General features: G+C 43.0%; 1 protein-coding gene across 1 annotated transcript in view; it reads right to left on the reverse strand.

Annotated features, from left to right (window-relative positions):
- Positions 1-3,344: 3,344 nt before the first annotated feature.
- LOC143404281 (PRAME family member 12-like) overlaps positions 3,345-25,334 on the reverse strand; it is a 29,260-nt gene continuing 7,270 nt past the window's right edge. The window contains exons 2-5 of the mRNA XM_076862510.1: positions 5,584-5,880; positions 4,748-5,323; positions 3,726-3,894; positions 3,345-3,629 (exon numbers count right to left, since the gene is read on the reverse strand). Coding sequence (XP_076718625.1) covers positions 3,345-3,629; positions 3,726-3,894; positions 4,748-5,323; positions 5,584-5,880 — 1,327 coding nt within the window. The remainder of the gene's footprint in view (positions 3,630-3,725; positions 3,895-4,747; positions 5,324-5,583; positions 5,881-25,334) is intronic.

A 25,334-nucleotide genomic window follows, 5' to 3' on the forward strand; every position in this document is an offset into this window, starting at 1 on the left:
GGTACCGAGGTGCACACTTACAATCCCAGTAACTTGGGAGGCTGAGGCAGAAGGATTGGAGGTTTCAAGCCAGCCAGGGTGATATAGTCAGACCCTGTCTCAAATAAAAATATAAAAGATGTTGGGGGGTGTTACTAAGTAGTAAAGTGCCCTAGGTACATAATTCCCAGTGCTGCACACACACATACACACAAACACACAACACACACACACACACACACACACACACACACACAAACACAGAATCCAGCAGTGACATGCATGCATTAGCAATTCAAAAGAAAAAAAAACACATTGACACAGAAGACAAATTAGAATACAACCAAAAGTATCAAATGATGGCTCCAGGCTGCAGGTGGAGCACAAGGGTGCTGCACCTGCCTAGCCTGCATGAGGCCTGGCCTCCATCTCCAGCCCTTCCCCCTCCCTACCCACAAGGTGGTGCAGAATGATTCTAGGTATTTCTAACCATTGGAAGTAAGTGGACTGAGTTTCCCCAGGCAAAGGGGTTACCACTAGTGATCAGCCATGAGTTCTAGTTCCTGCAAGAGCAACCCGGCCTTAGGTTGCAAGGCAGCAGGGTCCCTAGGCTCAGTATTAGAAGTCTATATGGAGTGGTGGTAGGGTCCTGGATTCTGCACTTGTGTCACCCATAACCCTAGACTTCTTCAAGGAAAGTGACTACAGATGTGCCCTGGGGTCTTTCCAACCTTGGAGAGGATGGAGGATGAAGAGAGTCATGCTGATGATGACCTGGTGACCCGGTGACCTGATCAGCTCCTAGCACAGGTCTAGTACTTTCCATAGTTTTCAAATCTTCATGCCAGACTGGTCCTACTAGCTACTTTTCCCTCATGGACACTGGTGCTCACAAGGGAAGCCATGTGCCCAGTGAGACACAGTCAGTTAAAGCGGTCTGGATGGGATGGGCAGGAAGATTCACAGTGGTTCCCTGGCATCTGCAGGATATTGAGTTTTCTTTTTTCTTTTTCTTGTAATGGGGATTCAACCCAGGGATCCTCTCCCACTGAGCCACATCTCTCAGCCTTTTAATTTTTTATTGAGATAGGGTCTCCCTAAGTTGCTTAAGGCCTTGCTAATTGCTGGGGCTGGCCTTGATCTTGGGATCCTCCTGTCTCGGGCTTCGCAGTCACTGGGATTACAGGCATGTGCAACCACAACCAGCGCTCTTTATTTTTTATTTATTTATTAATGTATTTATTTATTTATATGGGATTGAGCTTGGTATAAGGGATTGAGACTGGGGAATTTGTCAATGAGCTACATCCTCAGACCTGCTCTGAAGAATAGAATATGAATACGCTGGAGTGCTGCTGAACTGGGCCCTGGAAGGGAACCTAACACATCTGGCAGGCTGTGCTTTCTTCCCCTAGGAAGCCACTATCATGTAGGAAGCTCAGCCCTCCTGAGAACACCAGACTGAGAAGTGCACCCAACAAGGGGAGGCCCTGGTGGGCAACAGGCCACATACAGAGAAGGCCAAAGGGCACTGTGGTATATAGCTGTATTCCTAGCAACTCAGGTAGCTGAGGCCTGAGGATCACAGGTTGGAGGCCAGTCCTAGTAACTTGAGACGTTGTGTCAAAATAAAAAATAAGGACTGGGATGTAGCTCAGTCATAACACTATGTATTAAGCACCTGTGTGGCTAGGCAGGGGGATCAGGTTGGGTCAACATGGATGAAGATGGCAGGTGAGTCCATCTCTGAGGCTGGCCACCTATAAGAAGCAAGAATGTGCAATGTGGCCAACTGTGATCCATTCCTTCTATGGAACAACCATGAGTGGACGACAAGGTGTTCAGGGAGGGCCTCTGAGGTGATCACAACTGAGACCTGGAGGAGGAGCCAGACTGGTTTTGGGGAGTAGGGGGCATATGGGGACAGCAGAGAGCCCCCCTGCCTGCCTCTTCCACAGCCAGAGCCAGTCAGCACAGCAGTTGAACCCCTTCTCCAGCTGCTGCTCTTGCCTGGCAAGTAGCAGATTTTCACCGCAAGAGGAAGCGAGAGAGCCAGTCTACATGAAGGAGAATGACTTCCTTCAGCAACATGCTGTGGATGCAGAAGGTGACAGCACTTTGATCTTTCTTGACACTCCTCCCAAATTGCAGCCTGGCCACAAATCTACATATATGAGCCCCTTCGGAACACTCGTCCACTTGTTCTGGAAGTTGCAGATGCTTGGAGCAAGGAGAGAGTTATTTGATTGCAAAAAGAATAGTCGAGAAATGGTTTGGTTAAATCCACAAGAATGGGGAACAGGAGTGTCCTGCTTTATTGATCACACTGGGCAGATTGTCAGCAAATGACCAAATAAAAAAAAATCCATTTTGAGCTCCCACCAAACATAAAACAATCCTAGTCTTGAATCTTGTTCCTCAGTTATGCCGGAAGATAGCCTTGAACCTCCATTGGTGTCTAAACTAGGCAACTGGACCTTTTTTAAAATAGCCTGGTTACATAGTGCAGACTATAATTTTAAAGTACCTATGGTTTCTGTCCTCTGACCTTAGCTATGGTTGTCTGTTCTTTCAGAGTTAACCTTCCCCTTCACTTCCCTGAAGAAATCTCCTGGCAGCACCAGGCTTACAGGACTGCTAGTCTGTCTTGGTAGCTCAGACTTGCTTCTTTGACCTGAGCAGAGGCACAAAAAAAAAAAAAAAAGAGCAGGGCTTCAAATCCAGCATGGTGGGTATGGCAGTTATGTTACACGCTTCCAAAGGATTACAAATTAGCAACTGGGTGTGGTAGCACACACCTGTAGTCCCAGCAGCTTGGGAGACTGAGGCAGGAGGATCAAGTTCAAGGCTAGTCTCAGCAACTTAAATATGTCCTGGGCAACTTGGAACCTGTCTTTAAAAGGGTTGGGGATGTGGCCTAATCGTTGAGCACCCTTTGATTCAATACCCCCACACACACACACACACAAAAATCATCATAGCAGTGAAAATTTAGTACACTTTTATTATGGAATAATAGAGCCAAAAACCAAGTAGCATAATAAAATGAAGGCCCTTATACCTATCTTCCTGAAGGCCCATTCTTCAGGGGTACTGGGGATTGAAGCCAGGGCATTTGCCCAGAGCTACATCCCCAGCCCTTATTTTGAGACAGTCTTCCTGAGTTGTCAAGACTCAACTTTGAGGCCATATGCACACATGAACCCCATTTAACATTTATAAGAAACATTTCTTGAGGTTCTGGAAATCAAACTCACGACCTCATGCCTGCGGGGCGCACTCTACCTGAGTCTCATCCCCAGCCCAAGAAAGCTAATGTGATGTGCATGTCAATAATCCCCTGCCTACCGAATTGCCACTGGGTTTTAGGCAATAAAATCTGTATGTTTGAGGTGAAGAACACAATCGTAAGAATAAATCTGGATGTCGTGGACAGGCCTGATGTCCTTCACCAGCTGCATCAACTCCTTCCGAACCTGGTCAAATTTCATGTGGTTGATCTCAGTCCAAAAACCCCAGAGGATTTCATCAAAGCTCTCCAGAGGAGCCGGGTACTTTGCTTGTTCCAGCGGCAGGCTAGCGGTGTGGCTCAGCAGGTTCTTAAGAGCAGTCAGGGGGATTTGGTTCCCACAGAAACTGAAGGTTTTGAGCTTGGAACAGTGACCCAAGGCTGGTGAGATGGCATTCAGCTGAGACTCTGTTATCTCTCAAAACTCTAAGACCAGGTTCTCAAGGGTGTGTGCCACCTTCTCCAGCAGGACCCGGAGGGGCTCAGGACTCATATCTTTCATGGAAAAAGAACTGAGATCCAGATACTTGAGTTGATCAGTGCTCGGACACATGGACAGATGCTTTAAATCCTTCTCCTTGAGCGGAAAACCTCTCAGCGAGAGTGTTTTCAAGGGGGTCTGACTCCTGGAGAGAAAGCAAAGAGTTCTGGTGAATGAAGGCACCAAGTGGATAGAGTGGGAAATGGTAGAAGAGAACTGGTTAATCTCAAACCCAAGGTCGCCCTGTCCTTCTGATGATGGTGGACCCCCCAGGACACTGCAGGTTGCATAATATGCTCCTAAACATCACCCAGTTTCAGAGTGTGCCTTTCACCACCACATGAGTGACCAGGTGAGTCCATCATCTCTAAGGCTCCTCCCCTCACTGCCAAGCCCAAGGCCACAGCTCTCGCGACAGGAGGTCAGGGGAGTTATGTATGAAGGACAAACCCAGGCAAGATGAAGAAAACCAACCGGGGTTATCCACCTGCATAGCTCACACCCTGTACCCTCCATCCCTCCTGCTCACCCTCAACTCCAGAATCACCACCTGAGGCTCAGAGCAGCCTTCCCCAGGGGGGCATTGGGGGCGGCTCCTCTGCTCCCCTCTGGAGAGCACAGAACTTCCCTGTTGCAAGGTGCAGGTGTGGGGGCTTCCCTCCTCCAATGCCCTCTCCTTTAACCCGTCTCCCACCTCCTTCGCTGAACAGGCCTCCCAGGGAAGGAACCTCACACACCCTTGCTAGCTCCTTTCCCCTCCAGCTGGCTTCCCAGCGTGGTGGCACTTCCCAGACCATGCACCACGGTTTAGCCCTCTGCTTCTGGGTGGGTGGTGATGAGACCCTCCTTTAGGACTGAGCAGGGGACCAGACCTGGAGGTCACTTGGTCATTCTCCCGCATCTCCTTTCCTGACATGGCCAGTGGCCGGGGCACAAGCCCTTTTAATGCTCGGTAAGCAAAAATGGCTTTTGCGGCAATGAGCACCCCTCATGCTTACAGGAGGATTTTGTGCAGCACTCCATAGAGGAAGAAGACGTTGTTCACATAGAGCTCGTGGAGTTTTTTCACCTTCCGCAGTTGAAGGCTGAATCTATGGGAAAACCACCTGTTTACCGAGCGGCTGGTGAAGACCTGAGGGCTCAAGTCGGAGAGATGGAGGACGCGAAGGTTCCTCATCTCAATCAGGCAAAAACAAAAATGTTCCATTATTTCTCGAGTCCAGTGCTGAGCATTCACCTCCAGTTCTTGCACATAGTACAATGGCAGAGTCTTCAGGAATTTAGAGAGTTTCAAGTAGAAACCCCCGATCTGCAGCTTCTGGCAGTATATACGGACCACCCCCTTTCTCTCCTCCACCCACTCCCTGAGGCTGCCAAGGAATCTTTGGAAGACTTTGTCCAGATCAAAATCTATGAAGATCTTCAAGTGTGGCTTCGCTGCTCTTTGGCTACATTTCTCTCTTTCCTTTGGAGACATGGCCTCTTGTGAGCAGGCACCCATTGGGGCTCTGGACCACTCATTGCCGCTGTCCTGATTCACTTCCCGAAAATCAATTGCTTTCAGTTTCCATTTCCTATGGAGAAAATGGGAAGGAGGTTCAAAAAATAGACAAAGACTCTCCGGATTTCCAACCTCTGCATTATACCCCAGTAAAACCATTGTTCTGGGTGGCTACTCATCTGCTCTCCTATGTTTCACCATGCCCTTTCCCATTGAATTCAGCCAGGGACCCATCCTGTGGAGAGGGCAGGGCAGCCACCTCCCTGGCACCACCTGGTCCACCCTTCACCCTGTTCTGCTTCCCTCAGCTGTCTCTTCCTGGGCCCCCCTCACCTGGGGTAAACGTTCTGGGAAATCAGCAAGTCTAGCCCATTCAGTAGGGTTTTTAAGGCCTTCACATCTCTTGTCTTCAGCAGGTACTCCACAGGCAGACAGGCCAAGGGGCAGGACAGCACCATTTTCTTTACCATCTCCATGTGTCCCCCCATTATAGCCTCCTTGTACAATTGCAGAGTGAGCACCCTGGGCAGGTACTCCAGATTGGGGATGGGCAAGGCCTCGTTGCGCAGTACATTCTGAATCACCAGGTCCTGGAGTGTGGGTATGGTCCTGATGCTCATCCTGTTGAATCTGCAGGGAACAGCAGACACCCTTTCAGGCGAAGCCTGAAAAATTCCTCCTTAACCAGTTGAGGTCCAAATCCTGGTAAGCCACAGCTCTGTGGTGGTGGGGAATAAATCCCCAGTATCCAGTTTCCACCTCTGGTCCTCCCAACCTTAATCCCACTGGTTATCAAGCAGTCTGAAGGCTCACCAGTCCCGTTGTGGACAGGTGACTCATCCTCACTTTTGAGATCCTGGGGAGTAAACCAAGGGCCGAATGCATGCCAGGCAGGTGCCTTACCACTGATCCCAAGCCTAAAACTCACTTAGGACCCCCTTAATGTGAATAGAAATGTCACAGGGCCAATGCCCAGCCTGGTGGCACAAGCCTGTAATTCTAGCAACTTGCGACATTGAGGAGGACTAGAAGCTCAAATCCAGCCTCAGCAACTTAACAAGACCCAAGGCCCTCAGGAGAGACCCAATCAGAATAAAAAATTAAAAGGGCTGGAATGTGGCTAAGTGGTAAACACCCTGAGTTCAATCCCCATTACCAAAAAATAACTTTTTAAAAAATGAGAACCTCAAATTCAAGGAAAGACTGGAAAACTGAGCAAGACCTTGACCAAAGCTCAAGATGTGGTTCAGTGATATCAAGCGTGCTGAGCATGTGAGGCCCTGGGTTCAATTCCCTGTACCACACACACATACACAAAACCATATACATATGTGGACATGTACAGATGTAAATTTAGATATAGTGATAGCTTAGGGCTGTGCTGAGGGTGATAGCTCAGTGATATAGGAGGTAACTGAGCCCACATATAGCCTTGGTTTAGATCCCCATTGGACCACAAAAATGAAAATTAGAACTTTTTGTTGCTGAACTTAGAGGAAGTTTATTTGGGGTTCCTGGTTTCAGAGGTTCATTCCATGGAGAGCCAGCTCCACTGCTCAAGAGACAGAAGAACATGACCAAACAGAGCCTCAGAAAAGCTGATCAATACAGGGCAGCCTGAAGTGGTGGGCATGGTGCCAAGAAACTTTAACAGGGGTTCACGGGATACTTTCACTATATCCCTTGTGGCTTTGAAACTTACATATTTCTCACTCCACCCCCCGCGTCTTCTTTTCTCTAACATTCTCTTTCATGATCTCCCTGATGTCCTTCCTGATCTCTTCTTCCTAATCCCATTTTCTTGAATTACCTCTATAAATTCCCAATGTTTCTGAGAATAGGCAGAAGCACAGGCTTTGGGACACTAGTCCCTGTGTTTCTTTTTTGCCAGCAAAATAATAAACCTATTTCCTTTTTCTCAATATCTTGTCATTGCCATTGGATCAGCATGGAGGATGGGGACCAAGACTTTGGTCGAAAAAATATAAACCCACTGACACAACCACAGGGGCCTATTTCCTCCAGCCACACCTCTCCTGCATAGAGTTTATCACCCAGTATGTAGTCCTATCAAATCCATTAAATAGATGAGTGTACTGATTATGAACCTTACAACCCAATCCACTCACCCCTTACGTTAACACTTGAACCTTTGGGAGAATACATCCTATCCAAACCATGACACCAAAATCCAGTAAGAAACACTGATATAAAAATGCATACTTCACATACATGCACACATATTCCCTTGTTTTGTGATGATGGCGTTTGAACCCAGGTCCTCGTACTAGGCAAGTCCTCTAACACTGAGCACACCCTCACCCTGTTTTAAGCTCTAAATATAAAATAAATTGTAAAATCACAATATCAAAAATTCCATTAACTGTCATTTAAAGGAATACAGACTACATATGCAAATTGTCAAGAAAATTCAAAATCAAATAGAGAGCTCTCACTTAAAAATTTTGGACTGGGCCAGGCACAGTGAAACATGCTTGTAATCCCAGCAGTTTGGGAGGCTAAGACAAGAGGATCTTGAAAGCCAGCCTCAACAATGGTGAGGCACTAAGCAACTCAGTGAGACCCTGTCTAAGCAACTTAGTGAGACCATGTCTCTAAATAAAATACAAAAATGGGGCTGGGGATGTGGCTCAAATGGTCAAGTGCCCCTGAGTTCAATCCCTGGTGCCCAAAAAAGAAAAAAAAAATTTTGGGTGCAGTGGTGCATGCTGGTAGTCCCAGCAATTTAGGAGGCTGAGGCAGGAGCATCAAACGTTTAAGGCCAGCCTTAGCAAATTAGGGAGATTCTAGGCAACTTACTGAGGCCTTGTGTCAAAAAAAATATGTAAAAGGTGCTGGAGATATAGCTCATTTGTTAAGCAGCCCTGAGTTCAATCTCCAGTCCAAAAAAAAGTCAAGTTGCAGGTCAGTCACAGAACCTTAGCAAGACGTGGACCAAATTTAAAAGAAAAAAAAAAAAAAAAACAACAAAAAAACAGGTCTGTGGAGATGAGGCTCAGTGGTAAAGCATCCTTGGGTTCAATCCCTAAAGAAGCAGCAGCAGCAGCAGTGGCAACCTGGGCTGCAGTCACCAGGGCAGACTGGCTGTGGGTAGATAGGGTGGCACATCTTTAGGGAGGGCTGTCACTTACCCTATCTGCACGTCTAGATGGAATGGTATGGCTCTCCAACTGTCAACAGATCCAGGCAGTGACTCTTGGTCCAGGATTCTCTGAAACCTTCTCTGGCTGGTCTGAAGCTTTTATTCCTCCTCTCCAAACCCCTCCCTTCTAATTAAAATGTCATATCTGACTAGATTATTGAATCTCATCCAATTAATCCTGGTTGTATTTTCAGCTTATTGATTGATTTTAACAGATCTCCAAGCAGGAAGGGGAAGGGATTCTGGGTGGGGTGGAGATCCTCTCATGGATTTCTTTCACAGAGTTTCATTCACAGGGTCACACACAGTTTTGAGCATGAGACACCAGTGGACTTAATCTGATATTGGACAGAGAGAATCACCTGAAAGCCCATTGTTCACGATTCCGTGGCCACACTAATATTGTGAACATGTTCTAGAGTTAAAACCTTTTATGTGTGATGGCTCACTTACTTAATCCCATCTACTATGCCAGCAGCCCCAGAGGCTGAAAGAGGTCAATCCCTAAAGTGAGGAGCTGCAGGCTAGCCTGGTCAGCAGGGTGAGAACCCATCTCAAAAACAAAAACAAAAATGCTTTATGAAGCCGGGTGTGGCAGCACACACCTCTAATCCCAGTAGCTCCGGAGGTTGAGGCAGGAGGATTGCAAGTTCAAGGCTGACCTCAGCAATTTAGCAAGGCCCTGAGCAACTCAACAAGACCCTGTCTCAAAATAAAATACAAAAAGTGGCTCAGTAGAAAAGAAATTGGAAAGGAGTTGCTAGAGCCACAACAGAGACTCCTAAAACCTCTCACTACCCTTGAGGACAAGGAGGGAGAAGCAGTCTTTTGTTCCCTTACAAGGTAAAGGATGTTTCAGGGGGATTGGATCAGCAAACTAGCTTGAGAATATTTTCACCAAATATGAGCTGGGACTTGAGACAAGAGAGCAGATTTGATTACCAGGCCTGGGAAGGCCACTTTTCCATGTCTGAAGCCACTGAGGGTGGAAGCTGTGGGTACCTCTCAGGATGTTGGGGAGCAAGAAATGTAGGTCAAAGTGTGGGTCCCTCTCGTCATGGCAGCCACCACCTGGAGTCTTTAGTGTCAGGGTTCTTCCTATACAGGCATTTCCCGGGCAATGCTGAGCCCCACACAGTTCCAGGGTCCTTTATCCTAGAAAAGCAAAGTCTAAGGAACAATGACATTTTAAAGAGTGTTAGATAATAGCAAGGCATGGTGGTACAGGTCTGTAGTCCAAGAAACTGGAAAGGCTGAGGAAGGAGGATTACAAGTTTGAGCCTGCCTAAGCACTGGAATTTAGTAAGACCATCAGCAGCATATCAAGTCCCTGTTTAAAAATAAAAAGGACTGGGGAAGCCAGGCACAGTGGTGCACGCCTATGATTTCAGCAGCTCAGGAGGCTGAGACAGGAGTATCTTGAGTTCAAAGCCAGCCTCAGCAATGGTGAGGCACTTAGCAATCAGTGGAACCATATCTCTAAATAAGATACAAAAATAGGGATGGAGATGTGGCTCAGTCGTTGAGTGCCCCTGAGTTCAATCCATGGTACCCCCCACCAAAAAAAAAAAAAAAAAAAAAAGGCAGGGGATGAAGTTCAGTGGTCAAGGGACCCTGGTTTAAATTCTCAGTATAAATAAAAGCATGTCAGATAAGTGTTATATGAGGTGGCTATTTTGAACTATTTTATGCTTTAGGCTCTAACAGACTGGACTGAAAATAAAAATGCAGTAACCCATATTAATACTCAAACAGAAATTAAGTTGATATATGACTTTTGTAAAAAGACAAAACCTGAATTCCCAAACATGCCTGTGTCAAGGGCACAACAAGTTTTAATCATTATGTCTTTTTGTGCAGTCAAAAATTCAACAACAGGAGCCAGGCATAGTGGCACATGTGTATAATCCCAGTGGTTTAGGCAGCTGAGGCAAGAGGATAGAGAGTTCAAAGCCAGCCTCAGCCATTTAGAGAGGCCCTAAGCAACTCAGTGAAACCCTGCCTTAAAAAAAAATCAAAAGGCCTGGGGATGTGGCTCAGTGATTAAGTGCCACTGAGTTCAATTCTCAGTACAAAAAAAAAAAAAAAATCAATAACAGGAATAGGGAAGAAGCTCAGTGGAAAAGTGTTTGCCTACTGCATGTAAAACCTTGGGTTCAATCCCTGGTACCAAAAAAAAAAAAAAATGCTAGCAAAAATACTATCTTTTTCTTTTTTTTAATGTATACTGGGGATTGAACCCAGGGGTGATTTACCAATGAGCCATATTCCCAGTTCTTTTTATTTTTTATTTTGAGATACGCTCTCAGAACGTTGCTTAGGGTCTTGCTAAATTGCTGGGGCTGGCCTTGAACCTATGATCCTCCTGCCTCAGTCCCCTAAGAAGCTGGGATTATATGTGTGTGATACCATGCCCGGCTTTGTCTCATAGGTTTTGACAAAAATCATGAAGTATTTTGTGCTGTGGGTATAGCTCAGTGGTAGAGCATGTGCTTTGCAAGTGTGCTGTCCTGGTTTGGATCCCCCATACCTCCCCCAAAAGCCACATAACTTTATGATATATTCTGTGACAGAATTCTGTGGATTGTAAGGGCTACTCTTAAAAACTGATGACCACTCTTGTGTTGCCCAAACTCAGAGAGCAGCAACCCTCTGGTCCTCCATGCTCATTTTGGAAACACAGCTTCTTGGGAACATTTAGTCTCCTACCCCATTAATGTACAGATTACTTTTCTTCCTTCCTTCCTTCCTTCCTTTTTTCCTTCCTTCCTTCCTTCCTTCCTTCCTTCCTTTCATTCCTTTTTTGTTGTTTGTTTGTTTGTTTTTACTTTTGGTTTTGGGGATTGAATCCACCTATTGCAGGGCAGAAACTGAAGAATATGGATAAATAAATCGTGTGTGTGTGTGTGTGTGTGTGTGTGTGTGTGTGTGTGTGTTTTATTAGAGTTTAATCCAGGGATGCTCTACCACTGAGCTACATTCATAGCCCTTTTTAATTTTTATTTTGAGATAGAGTCTAACTTGCCCAGGCTGGTCTCAAATCTGCCATCCTCTTGCCTCAGACTCCCAAGTCACTAGGATTATAGGTATGTGCCACTGTGCCTGACCAACAAACTACTCTTTTTACCATGTCTACCTCACTCAGAAATATTTAATGTTTATTTTAACTAGATTAACTTGTTTCATTAAGCCCTATCAGATGGAAGAAAACTAAGTCCAATATTTAAATTATGTTTCACTTGATTCTAGATGTAAAGATATTTAAAATTAAAAAGAATTTCTGAAAACTCAGTCTGTTTAGAATCACAAAAAAATGGAGCACATGTGTATGGATACATTTAAATAATTCAATTATTATTAAGTTTAACTTGTTTTGAGATAGGGGCCTCACAATGTTGCTCATGCTGGCAGTGTTCTTGGAATCCTTCTGCTTAGCCATGGGGGAGCAGTTGGAATTATTGGACTGGACTACCATGCCTGACTTCAGTTTAATGTTATACCCCTTCCTTCCTTCCTTCCTTCCTTCCTTCCTTCCTTCCTTCCTTCCTTCCTTCCTGCCTTTCTTCCTTTTATTCTTTTTTGTTGTTTGTTTGTTTTTATTTTTGGTACTGAGGATTGAATCCACAGGTGCTGTACCACTGAGATACATCCCCAGGCCTTTGTTTTTGTGTTTTGTTTTGTTTTTTTGTTTTGTTTTGTTTTCTTTTGAGACAGGGTTTTTCTAAATTGCTGACTTTGAATTGGCAATTCTCCTGCCTCAGTCTCCCAACTTGCTGGGATTAGAGATGTGCACCACTGCATCTGTCTCTATTTGAAATTATGAGAAGGACACAAAGTAGCCACATTAAATATTATAGGAGTGTAACAGGGGTTCACTTGATGCTTTGACTATATATAGCCTATGGGGCTTTGAAACATACATTTTTTTTCTTTTTCCCTAAACTTCTCCCTGATCTTCTTCTTTCTGATCTGTCCTCCTTAATCTCCTTTTCTCTGAATCACCTCTATCCTCTACCCCTTTCCTGTGAATAGGTGAAATCACAGCAATACACCTTCTTTATTTTTTTTTTCTCAAGACCTTGTCTTTGTTATTAGATTGATGTTCAGGACGAGGACTGTGACAGGGGGATATCAAGTTTGAGGCCAGCCTGGGCAATATAGGGAGACCCTGCCTCACAACAACAATTTTGTTTTTAAAGCCTGGGGATAGAGAGGTCAATGGTGGAGCACTCCTCGATTGGATCTCCAGCACTGTAACTAAATAAACAGAAAATAATAAAACAAAATTAGAAAACCTTCATTGCTTTAAGAAAAGCAGAAGTATGAAAACCCTTACACCTTTAATTCGCTTTAACAACAGGAAAAAGTGGTGTCTAGGACATGGGAGTATGAGACTTCTTCTTTTAATCCCTAAAAAAGTGACTTGAAGTAGTCTGGGGTTAACCAATCTGTGATTTTTCTCTTGCTCCACCACCCCGGCCCCTCCTTACAGGGAAAATAACTTTGAAACTCTCAATCTACTTCAAGCTCTCCTCTTGCTGCCTTTGGGGGTTTTTGTGGTACTGTTTTTTGTGGAACCTATGGGTGCTCTACCTCTGAGCTATATCCAAAACCCTTTTTAATTTTATTTGAGAAAAGCTCTCACTAAGTTGCCCAGGCTGGCATTGAGTGTGTCATCCTCCTGCCTCAGCCTCCAAAGTGGCCAGGACTACAGGGAGGTGTGCACCATCAGGCCCAGTTATTTTGCAGTGAGCAACTCCTCTACCATAGAGCTACATCCCCACCCAATATGGGTATTTTCTTTTAATCTAATGAACACTCTTTTCTTGTTTCAAGAAAGAAACATTCCTAAAGCCACAATGTTAAATATTAAAATCTAATGAATTTACAAGATAAAAGTTTTTTTTTTTTTTTCATCTTTCATACATTTGATTCAAGTGAGTTATGCACTTCCATTTTTACCCCAAATACAAATTGCAGAATCACATCAGTTACACATTCACAATGTTTACATAATGCCATATTAGTGACTGTTGTATTCTGCTGCCTTTCCTATCCCCTACTATCCCCCTCCCCTCCCCTCCCATCTTCCCTCTCTACCTCATCTGTTGTTGTTCAGTTCTTTCCCTTCCCCCCCTTTCCCCTCACAACCTCATCTATGTGATTTCATATAATGATGAGGGTTTCCTTCCATTTCCATGCAATTTCCCTTCTCTCAGCTTTCCTAAAATGTTATATCTTTCAATGTAAATTGAACCAACATGTACTGCCAATAGTGCACAAAACAATGAGGGTCCTGTAGGTGGTACAAGAAGAATGGTCCCATTTGTATGATGATTGTTCCTTAGACCTAGGAAGGTCTAAAATTTACCCACAGTAGCATGATATTATCACATTGATTAAGTATTAAAAAAAGAGCATTAATTGGAAGAGACCATTTACAGTGAAAGATCTAGTTTCAACAAAAGTCTCTCATCGCCACCACTGAAAGATAAAAGTTTATTTGGCTAAAAAGCAATCCAAGAACTGGGGAACTCCATAATGAAAGATATTTTCTGGCCAGGTGCAATGGCACACACTCGTAATCCCAGCAACTGGAGAAGTTGAGCAGGAAGATCACAGCCTGGGCAGTTTAGCAAAGCCCTAAGCAACTTAGTGAGAACCTGTCTCAAAATAAAATAAAAAGGTCTGGGAAGGTGGCTGAGTAGTCAAGCCCCCTAGGTTCAATCCATAATACCAAAAAAGAAAAAAATATATCCAAAATAAATACTTGTTTATACTTTTTTTAAAAAAAAATGACATGATTTAACCAACTAATAAATCTATGGTGGAGGCCTATTTATCTGATCAAAACCTTGTGTTTGTTTTTCAAGGTGATTAAATTTGGGGTGATGCCAGGCATGGGGGCATATGCCTGTTATCACAGAGACAGGAGAGGCTGAGACAAGAGGATCACAAGTTCATGGGCAGCCTCAGCAACTTAACGAGGCCCTCAGCAACTTAGCAAGACCCTGTCTTAAAATAAAAAATAAAAGCTGAGCATGGTGGCACACACCTGTAATCCCAGTGGCTCAGTAGGCTGAGGCAGGAGGATCGTGGGTTCAAAGCCATCTTTAGCAACAGCAAGGATACTGTTGTGATAAGCAACTCAGTGAGACCCTGTCTCTAAATACAATACAAAATAGGGCTGGGAATGTGGCTCAGTTGTTGGGTGCCCCTGAGTTCAATTCCTGGTACAAAAAAGAAAGAAAGAAAGAAAGAAAGAAAGAAAGAAAGAAAGAAAGAAAGAAAGAAAGAAAGAAAGAAAGAAAGAAAATTGAGGGTGGTAGTGCTTTTTTAACAGGAAAACATCACTTTTCATCAATTAGGGTACAAGTTTCTTTCTGTTGAATAGAATAAAATTAAAGAAAGCAAGAACTACTATTGAGCCCAAGTTATTCACCTCAGATCACACTGCTGGAAGAGAATCCAGAGTATAATTAAAATGCTCAGGGGACCTGGGCGGAGTTCAGGAGGTATGGGTCACAATTTATGTCCTGAGTGAACTACAGAAAATACCTGGGTGCTCCAGTCAGCCTCTGGGGCTGGCATCCACTTTACTGCCAGTTCTGGGAATCTCTAGTGCACCCCAGTCCCCAGGTAACCCGTGTGGACCTTCACAGTGCCAGCCCACTGTGTCCACCAGAGGCGTAGCCACAGCTGTGTCCTGCCAGGTGGCACTAAGCTCCTGCTGCAAATACCTTTTAAGAATTTATTTTCCTCTGCAGAGCCACAGCCTCTGCTGCTCCTGCTGTTTTCCACTGGATCTGCCTTTTTCTGTTTGTTTTTTAAATTGATTTTATAGCATTTCAGGCAGTTGTACATACTTAACCTGAGTGTAGTCAAAAAGAAATCTCAGTCAATTGTACCTTGAGGTACAGACTCTCGTAATCCCAGCAGACACTCTAAATAAGCTAATGTTATGAACAATTTTTTTAAAATACTGAGGAAATTCCTAGTTCATTTATTTATCATTTTTTATTCTATTTTGTTATACACAATGGCAGTCATTTCATATTACACAAATAGAGTGCAATTTTTCAAGACACTGATTGTACACAGAGTATTTTCACATGATTCATGTCTTATACACATACTTGGGGTAATGATGTCTGACTCATTCCACCATCATTCCTACCCCCTGGCCCCCTCCCTTCCCTCCTTCCCCTTCCCAGCCTGCTTTTGAAGACCAATGTCTTTCCACAGTGGACTCATCTTCACACACAGGGTGCCATGTCCCCAGATGCTGAGATCACGGTGGCTTCCCCTGTGCAACTCATCTAGATCTCCCTCACAGGTTCTGCCCTCGTTAGGGGAGATTGAAGATTTTGGATGAGAACATTCTGGAAGCAGGGCAAGCAGGAGGCATGCTCAGGTACATTGAATATGAAACATTTTAGCAAAAAGAAAGAAAGAAAGAAAAAACTCTCCCCAACCAGCGGTACTGGCTCTAAGTAATAAAACAGTGAGAAAGGTCTATGATAATTGCTCCTGAGAGTCTCAAGCCTTCTCTCACATATTCACTTATGTTTGAGCTTTTAATAACAACTTCATAAAATACAATATAAGAAGAAATTGGTTTCATCTTTGTTTGGTTCTGACTGGTTGTTTGCACTACCAGGGACTGAACCTCAGGGTGTTCAAGCACCAAGTCACATCCCCAGCTCTTCTCAGTTTTTATTTTGAGACAAGATCTCACTGAGTTGCCCAAACTGACCTTTTTTTTCTTTTTTGCATGGGTGGGGCTACTGAGGATTAAACTCAGGGACACTAAGCCACTGAGCCCCATTTCCAGACCATTTTGTATTTTATTTAGAGACAGGGTCTCTCTGAGTTGCTTAGTGTCTCACTTTTTTGAGGCTGGCTTTGAACTTGTGATTTTCCTGCCCTAGCCTCTGTAGCTGGGATTATAGGCATTTGCCACCAAGACCCACACAAACCATTGTTTACTTATTTATTTTTGGTACTGGAGTTTGAACCCAGGTCAGCTTTACCACTGAGCTACATCCCTAGCCCTTTTCATTTTTTATTTTGAGACAGGGTCTCACTAAGTGGCTGAGAGCCTTGATAAATTACTTGAGGTAATGATAATCTTTTTGTGATCCTCTTGCCTCAGCCTGCCAAATTGATGGGATTATAGGCATAAGACACAGCACCTGGCAAAAACTGTTTTTAATATATATTATATGATAGTAATTACTTTTAAAAACTCTATGATAACTAGATTTATTTATTTACTTACTTATGGTACTGGCATTTGAAAACAGAATTTTTTAGTTTAGCTCTGCCTCCCCAGCCCCCAACTATTTTTTCTTCTTTTATTTTACTTGATTTTTAAAAAATAAATGACAGTACAATGCATGACAATTCTTATTACACATATAGAGCACATTTTTTCATATCTCTGGTTATATATAAAATATGTTCATGCCCATTCATGTCTTTATACATGTACTTTGGATAATGAAGTCCATCTCATTCCACCATCCTTGCTAATCCCCTTCCCCTTTCCTTCCCCTCCCACCCCTCTTCCCTATCTAGAGTTCATCTGTTCCTCCCAAGCTGCCCCTCCCTACTCCACTATAAGTAAGTCACCTTATATCAGAGAAAACATTAGAATAGCATTTGTTTTTTGGAGATTGGCTAACTTCACTTAGCATTATCTTTTCCAATGCCATCCATTTACCTGCAAATGCCATAATTTTATTCTCTTTTATTGCTGAGAAAAGTTTCATTGTGTATATAGGCCACTTCTTTTTTTATTCATTCCTGCTCCAATGCTGAGGCCTGGAGCCCTTTGTGCGGTCACAGCCCTGGTGATTTCTGTGAAAAGCAGCTGTTTAGGAGTCCTCAAACACTCTCTGAAATGTAGTATTCCAATGAGGTGAGATGATCTGGATCATGGACTGACACAGAATGCTGCCTTCCTCTGGCCTGCCATCTTCCTTCTCCCCACCCTTTTTAAATGCTGGTGATGGAACCCAGTGATGCTTTACCACTTAACTACCTCCCCAGTTCTTTCTTTTATTTTGAGACAAGTTCTGGCCAAATTGCTAAGGGCCATGATAAATTGGTTAGGTCAGCCTTGAATTTGCAGTCCTCCTTCCCCAGCCTCCGATGTGGCCAGTGTTATAGGTATCTGCAGCTACACTTGGCTCTGGCACTGTTTTTTTTCCCCTAAGCCACAGAAAGAGATTTATTTGGTAAAGTAGATACAAATTCTAGGGAGAGTGGTGCAATCTCAAGGAATATGCCTTTGGGGTAAAGCAAGGAATACTCACTCAAGGCAGAGTGCAGGCTCTCTCCAGAGGAAGAGAAAATCTCTGGAACTAGTTTTATTTATCACTGAAGAAGAAAGCTGAGGTTCAAGCATTAAATCTTTCACTTGTGTTAGTTCTAGGGAAAGTGGTGAGTTAGGGGGCATTACAGATTCCACAAGAATCTTCAGATTCACATTTGGATTTCTTGCTGGGAGCCTGCCAGCCTTGAGACAGGCCTGGGTGTCCCAGTGCAGGTTTCTGGTGTTAGCAGAACCTCTTAAGTCAAGTTGACATTTTTTTTTTTGACTTTGAGGTCTGGTTAAATTTGCCTCTGACAGTCAGGCAAGGTGACTCACCCCTGTAACCCCAGCAACTCAGAGAAGCTGCCAGGAGATGGCAAGATCCAGGCTAGCCTCAGCAGCTTAGTGAGAACCTGTCTCAGAATAAAAAAAGAAATGATAAAAAGGGCAGAGATGTAGCTTGGTGACAGAGAACTCCTGAGTTCAATCCCTCATACAGGGGGGAAAAGGAAGGAAGGAAGAAAAGGAGGGAGAGAGAGAGGGAGAGAGGGAAAGAAGATAGAAAGGAAAAGAGGGGGAGGAAAAGAAAGGAAAAAAAGGAGGAAAAAATAAAGAAATGGAGGGTAGGGGAGGAGAAAGGAAGGAAGGAAGGAAGAAAGGAGGGAAGGAAGGAAGGAAGGAAGGAAGGAAGGAAGGAAGGAAGGAAGGAAGGAAGGGAGGGAAAGAAAGAAATTGCCTCTGGCAGTATATGGACCAAGACCAAGAAAGATTGGTTAGGATTGAAAATTCATCAGGAATCCAAGATTGGTTTAACCTTTGGAATAAACCTGGAAAGCAAATCTCCTTTTATATTTGAATAACAATTTTATTGATTAACCCTGAATGGAATAAAGCAAAAAATTATCATCTCAATTGACACAAGGAAAAATATTTGTCTGCCAGGTATGATGGTGCATGCTGTTAACCCCAGCTACAGGAGACTGAGGCAGGAGGACCACCTGTTCAAAATCAGCCTCAGCCATTTAGTGAGACCCTGTCTCAAAATAAAACATAAAAAGGGCTGGGGACATGGCTCAGTGGTTAAGTGCCCCTGGATTAAATCCCAAGTATCCACCCACCCCACAAAAAATATATGGGAGATTCAGAGAGAGAGAAGGGAATTCTAAGAAGGTCCCCTAGGCAGAAATGAATCCTGGCTGGGTGGGGTGAGGTTTGAAGAGTGAGAAAGGTTTTTCTTTCTTTTTATTTTCTTTCTTGTTTTCAATGGAAAATTGTTTCTAAATTGGCAAAAATGATCTATGAGAGAAGATGAAACAAGATTTAAGAGAGATAGAGCTAAAAACAAGGAGAAGACATTGAGAAGCCAAGAGATACCCATGCTTGGAAACAGGATGAAGGGCAAGGCCTGGGAAGGTGTCTGCATTACTGAACCTTTTACAGGGAGAATATGGTTGTGCATTATGTGGGCAAAGAATGTACAAAAACCGATGAAGGTTGCCCACATGGGCCCCTTAGGATTGCTGGACTTTCATACACACACACACACTTGCACATACATACAAATCCACACACACACACACACACAAACACACACTCTCAAACATGCACATATGTAGTGATCATAGCCTCAAGTTCCATGCTCAGCTCCAAGGGAGATGGAGACACAGTCCCTGCCCTTCAAGGGGCAGCTCCATCTATCAGGTGAGATTGTCCAGTAAACAACTGGAAAACATCCTTAGTCCATGTTCCAGCCCTAGAGCTCCAGGTATTCACCACATGAGTGAAGCTGCCCCGGGGGTCGGGTGGGGACCCCAGCTGTTCTGTTCAGTGACACAAGATGTCCTGCAATTGGGGAATGGAGACACACACAGTGGTCCACACAGCTGTGAAAAGACGCAGGGGACCTGAAGTGCAGTCACCAGGGAGGGAAGCCAACTGAGGGCGGTGTACTTTAGACATTCCTGAAGACAGAAAACCAGGGGCACAGGATAAAGCCCAGTGGTTGCCAGGTTTGGGTGGGAGAGAGGGCTGAACAGCTGGAGCACCAAGAAACTGTAAGCTGTGAATTATTCTGCGTGACACTATAATGGTGGATACAATATCGTTGGGCATTTCTAACCCCAGAACTGTAGACTCTAGAACCGGAGTCAACTACTGATGTGTCATGGAAGTGTAATTCCAGATTCATGGGACCCCAATAGACCTCCAGAAGCTGAATCTGATACAGTCACACAAGATTCTTTATTGCAAGCGCGAGCCTGGACTCACAACCGTTTCCAATGCAGCTGTCCCAAAGAGTGAGTCCTGGTCCTTTGTTCAGTGAGATTTTGTAGGTTTTGGAAGATACTCTATGTGTTACAATGTCATACAACAAATAATCACACACCACGGGAAAATCAAACAACTCTTAACACTGGCAGGAACAAGTTGGGTAGGTGTGATTGGTTAGTTCAAGATGTGGAAATATATTTTAATAAGGCATAGTTAAAAAAAAGAAATGTTTCTAGATGAAATAATCTCTTTGTGGTAAAGTAAAAAGTTGTAAAATGCCATTTAAAAAGATTTTGAGGAAACTAGACTTACTTTTAAAGCTTGAGAAAGGAAGAAAGAAGAAAAATATATTTGTACATGGCAGATTGAGACAAAACTTCTTAATGAAGTTAAAAAAAGGCCTTTGGTTGAAGGGCAGTCATGTAAACTAACATTAAAGCTATTTAAACAGAATCTAAGCCTCCTTTAAAAGAGTGAAGCTGTAGGTGGTGAAAAAGTACATTTAAAAGTACAGTATAGATGATAATTGAAAGGCTTTAAAAGGTTAAATTGAAGATGGTTAAGATGCCTTCATGATGGAGGAAAGATTGCATCTTTTGAAGCCTGGTTAATCTTAAAAAGATTACTTAAAAGAAACTATAAAAATGGGAAGATAATAGGATAAAAGATATTTAGATAAAGAAGATTAAAAATTTGAAGTGGAACACATTAAGACAGAAGGAAGATAAAAAAGATGTAGGAAGACAAGATTTTTAAACCCACAAAATAGGAAACAAAAAAAAAATAGGAGGAAAAAAACCAACTAAGTGTGTATGTACAAACCTTAAAAGAAAACTAGAAGATAGAAACAAGATAAAAATGGTTAAAAATGTCAAATAAAGGTATTTCAGATAAAAAATACAAAAAGCTAAGACAACTATTAGATACAGGCATTCAAGATAGAAAAAAGTAAAAGAGAGAAATTTAAAGTCAAATATTAGATAAAATAAAAGATTAAAATGTACTTATTAAAACAAAAAGAGGAATTGGAAAGGGGTATATATCCCCCAAAGATAAACTTAAAATCACCCTTTTTACTCTAAACTTTTTAAATTTGGATTTATTAGGGCTTAGTGATGTAGAAAGACATATGTATCCAAAAAATGTACATAAGCCTAAGGTACTTTGGGAAGATATTCTAACAGGACAATGGAAAAGTCCTGACCCAGTGATTGTCTGGAGTCGGGGTTCTGTTTGTGTGTTTCCACAGGGAGAACAGCAGCCGATTTGAATTCCACAGAGACTTACCAAAACAATTTCTACAGACCAAAAAGAAGATGATTTGACTCAAATCCATAACAGCTGATATCCAGAGCTCCAGCTTGGCTATTCTTACATCTCTGACAGTGATTAACCAGGATGCTTTTTTCAATATCTATTTTATTATTTCCTTTTCCCACATCATAAACTTCTATTTTATTTGTTGAGCTCATACAAACCTAGGTTAAGGTTTTTCTGATCAGTTTTATTTTTTGACTGTGGAGTTTTTAAACATTGCAATGGAGATTTCACCTAGGTAAAGCTACAAGGCCTTTACTATTGTCTTATGTGATGTACGTTATGTGTGCACACTTCTGTTTTGTGTTGTATGTCTGTATGTGCGTATGTCCATATTTCATATATGAGGAGCGCTCATGAAAAAATGGATCCAAATTTTTTTTTATTCACCTGATATAAATGGTTTAATTTAAATTAGATAAACAGCTGTTAAGGATTGTTTTTAAAGGAGGTTAACAGATCTGTTTGTTCACTTTCACCATTCCTTTTCATTATATTTAATAATTCTTTTCAGGATAATGTCTCTTTAGCATCATTGCCAGAATTCCTATCTTCATCCCAGTGCTGGTGAAGACAAAGATAAAACCAAACTACAGCTTCTATGATAGCTATCACAGTAAATTGTATAAACTGATGCATCAATGAATATAACTCAATAAGTAATGCTCAATCAGGGAGTTGACTTACTTTGGGAGGAAACGGACATATTGATAGACTCCTCCACTTTGAACTGCTTGCAGAACTTGCCTGGACTATGTATCACTTGTATGCATTGTGAACTATCCTTTGGTGCAGCAAATTATGGTAGTGCTGGCATATCTTTGCTGATGGTGTCACCAGTGATGCAATTTTTCCTAAGGAGCCGTCAATTGGCTTGGTGTCATGGCATTTCTGTAACCTCCTCCCTTCTGCTACTAATGGTCTAAAATTTGGGGGCCAACAGAGGTGAGGCAAAGAACCTTATCCCCCCACTGGCACCAAGGCCAAATTTGGAGGCCAACAAAGGTGAGGCAACGAACCTCACCCCCCCACTGGTGCATAGCCCTATCCACAAGTATGGCTGTATGCTGGACTGGTAGTCAGTGACAGGTATGATCCAATTGCAGTGGTATCAACCTAAGACAGGAGGCTGATGCCTAGAGGTCAGTTTATCCGATGACGGGTAAAAACCATATGTTGAATTGGGCAACCTACCAGGCACGGTCCTTAAACCACATTGCTTGTTGTTTAATTAATCAGAAGGGGGGAGATGCTGAGAGCCATTGCCAAGTAGGAATGATGCATGGTAATTTCTTTGTCAGCCTACCCCATGTTGCTTAGTGGAAGGACTCTCCATTGTGGACCCAGGTCATTTGCAGTGACTTTACATGAAAGGTGACCTTGCTCAAGGACCAGGGCAGATCCGGGTTTAGGGTGAATCAGGATTTAGGGCAGATCGGGGTATAGGGCGATCCCAGTTTAGGGTGGTTCCAGGTTTAAGGTGATTCCTGCTGGGAATAGGGCATATCCTGCTGCCTCAGGTGCCTTGAGTTCCTGTTGAGTTCTCACGGGATTCAGAGAGTTTTTGGGATTCAAAGCCCAGTGGAGAGTGTGGATTTTGCCCAGAACATGCGTGTAGAGTGCCGGTGTGAGTTTGGGAATAAAGAATTGCTGTTTGAATCTACAAGGCTGTGAGTGGCTCGTGATTTTGTGCCTAGCCAGACTGTGGCACCCAGAGACAAAATAAAAACAAACAAAACAAAAAATAAGAAAAAAAAAAACATTCTAAGTGAAGGCAACTAAGCCCAAGCATGAGAGTGTTAAGAAACTTTCAGATACTGAGTGGCTGAATGTTAAATAAGAACATTAGTGCTTTGGTCTGAATAAGGGTTTCCTTACTCTTCATTCATTCAACAGATATTTACTGAAATGCCTGCTCTAGTCCAGCAACCATTGAAGATTTGTCGAATTATTTAAGAAGAGACTTGTCTTAAGAGTACCAAACCCAGAGAGAAGAAAGGACAATTATGTTTGGAAAACTGCAGTAGCCATTTCTCTGAGTCCAATCTACTTTTTTGAGTCTGTTTCTCTAACTGTTATCAAAGTTACCATGAAGATGCAAAGGGAGAAGTATTTTGAAATTAAAGTTGATAAATAGGTGGAAATTCATTTAAAATAAAAAAGAAAACCAGAAGGAAAGAAATTTAATATGACCTAAACCAAAGCAGAAATCAAAATTATTGGGATGAAGGCAAAGCTGCATTTAGAGACACAAAATTCAGACATCTGGTCCTTTGGAGAGCGAGAATATGATATTCTCTTTGCTATCACAAACTACGTGTCACCATTTTTTGTTTCTTTTTTTGGTACTGGAGACTAAACCCAGTGGTGCTCTAACACCAAGCTACATCTCCAGCTCCTTTTATTTTTTTTATTTTGAGACAGGATTTTGCTTAATTGCTGAGACTTGCCTTAAAATTGTGCTTCTCCTGCTTCAGCCTCCGGAGTTGCTGGGTTTACAGACATGTGCTACATCTCCTAGGCTGTAGGTCACTGGGTAAGACTGGCTGAGAGTAGACCCCCATAGAGGTTCTGTTTTGAGTTCAGTTGCCCAAACTGATCTTGAACTCATGGGCTCAAGCAATCCTTCTGCCTCAGCCTCCCAAGTAGCTGAGACTAAAGGTGTATGCCACCAGGCAGCCTGAACGGGGACTCTGTGGTGTTTGGTAACTTACCAGAGCTGGATGATTGGCAGGGAGTTCTGAATCCTAGCAGTGCCAGACAGTGACACAGGGCTCTAGGCTTCTGTGTTTCTATGGCTCCTTGAAGCTTTTATGGGGTCTTTCTAATCCCACCTCCTCTTTTCAACTCCTAGCTCCAATTAGTGTGATATGGTTAAATAGTTGAATCTCCACCCACTTAATCTCATTGAACTTCTTTTTTTTTCCAAATTAACTAATTTAATCAAATGTCCATACCTGAAAGGGAATAAGTGAAGAGTAGGGTCTCAATCAAGGACACATTAATTGTTCACTCTATATTACTGATTGATTTTTATTAGTATTTGACATTTATAGTCCTGAGTGTGAAACAGAAAAGGGTTAAATCTGTTTTTGGTCTTAGGGAAAAACAACAGAATGCATAATTCATGGGATTTCTTTGGCCATGCCTTTCTCTCTCTCTCTCTCTCTCTCTCTCTATATATATATATATATATATATATACACACACACACACACACACACACACACACACACACACACACACAAATGATTTTTGTCAGTACTGGAGATTGAACCTTGGGACACTTTAACACTGATCTCCATCTCCAACTCCTCTTATTTTTTTCTTAGAGACAGGACCTCACTCAATTGCCAAGGCTGGCCTTGAACCTGGCATCCTCTTGTCTCAGTCTCCTGAGTTACTGGGATTATAGGCATGCACCACCATGCCCATGTGACCACATTGAATTTACACACATATGTCAGAGTTACTCAGTGTATTAACTGTCACTTGGGTTTTATGTTTCCTAACATACCAGTTCATGTGCCCACACAGGGAGGGAGAGAGGAACCCCTGAGGACATGACTGATCTTCCCAAACTTGGATCCAGAGGATTAGGCCACAGCTATAATGGGAGTAGAGCTGGTTACTGGGTCACTGAGGCTGTGTGTGGACATTGGAACTCTGAATCACCAAGGTAGTGGGAAGTACATGCAGCTGTTTTTGGTGCCTTCCTGGGGCTTTGTTTTGGTGTCGTGCAGGTCTCTTGGGTGGTGGGTGTGAAAAGATTAAAGTATCTGTTTTAGAAGGAGTTTACAGGTCAGAAGAGAAGTAGCTACAGGAGGGACAACAGAAACCATTCAATCTCAGTTCTGTCCTTGAGGTCAGGGAGGGAGATGCCTTCTTTGATTGTCCAGAAAAGAAAAGGGAGTCTCCATCTGGAATCAGCCCCATAAACCTGCTGGACAAGATAACCTCCAAAAAAGTAAATTGACACAGAAAGCCAGAGAGCATTCTCATGGCCAGAACCAG

The sequence above is a fragment of the Callospermophilus lateralis genome, chromosome 7, assembly GCF_048772815.1.
Source record: "Callospermophilus lateralis isolate mCalLat2 chromosome 7, mCalLat2.hap1, whole genome shotgun sequence".
Lineage (NCBI taxonomy): Eukaryota > Metazoa > Chordata > Mammalia > Rodentia > Sciuridae > Callospermophilus > Callospermophilus lateralis.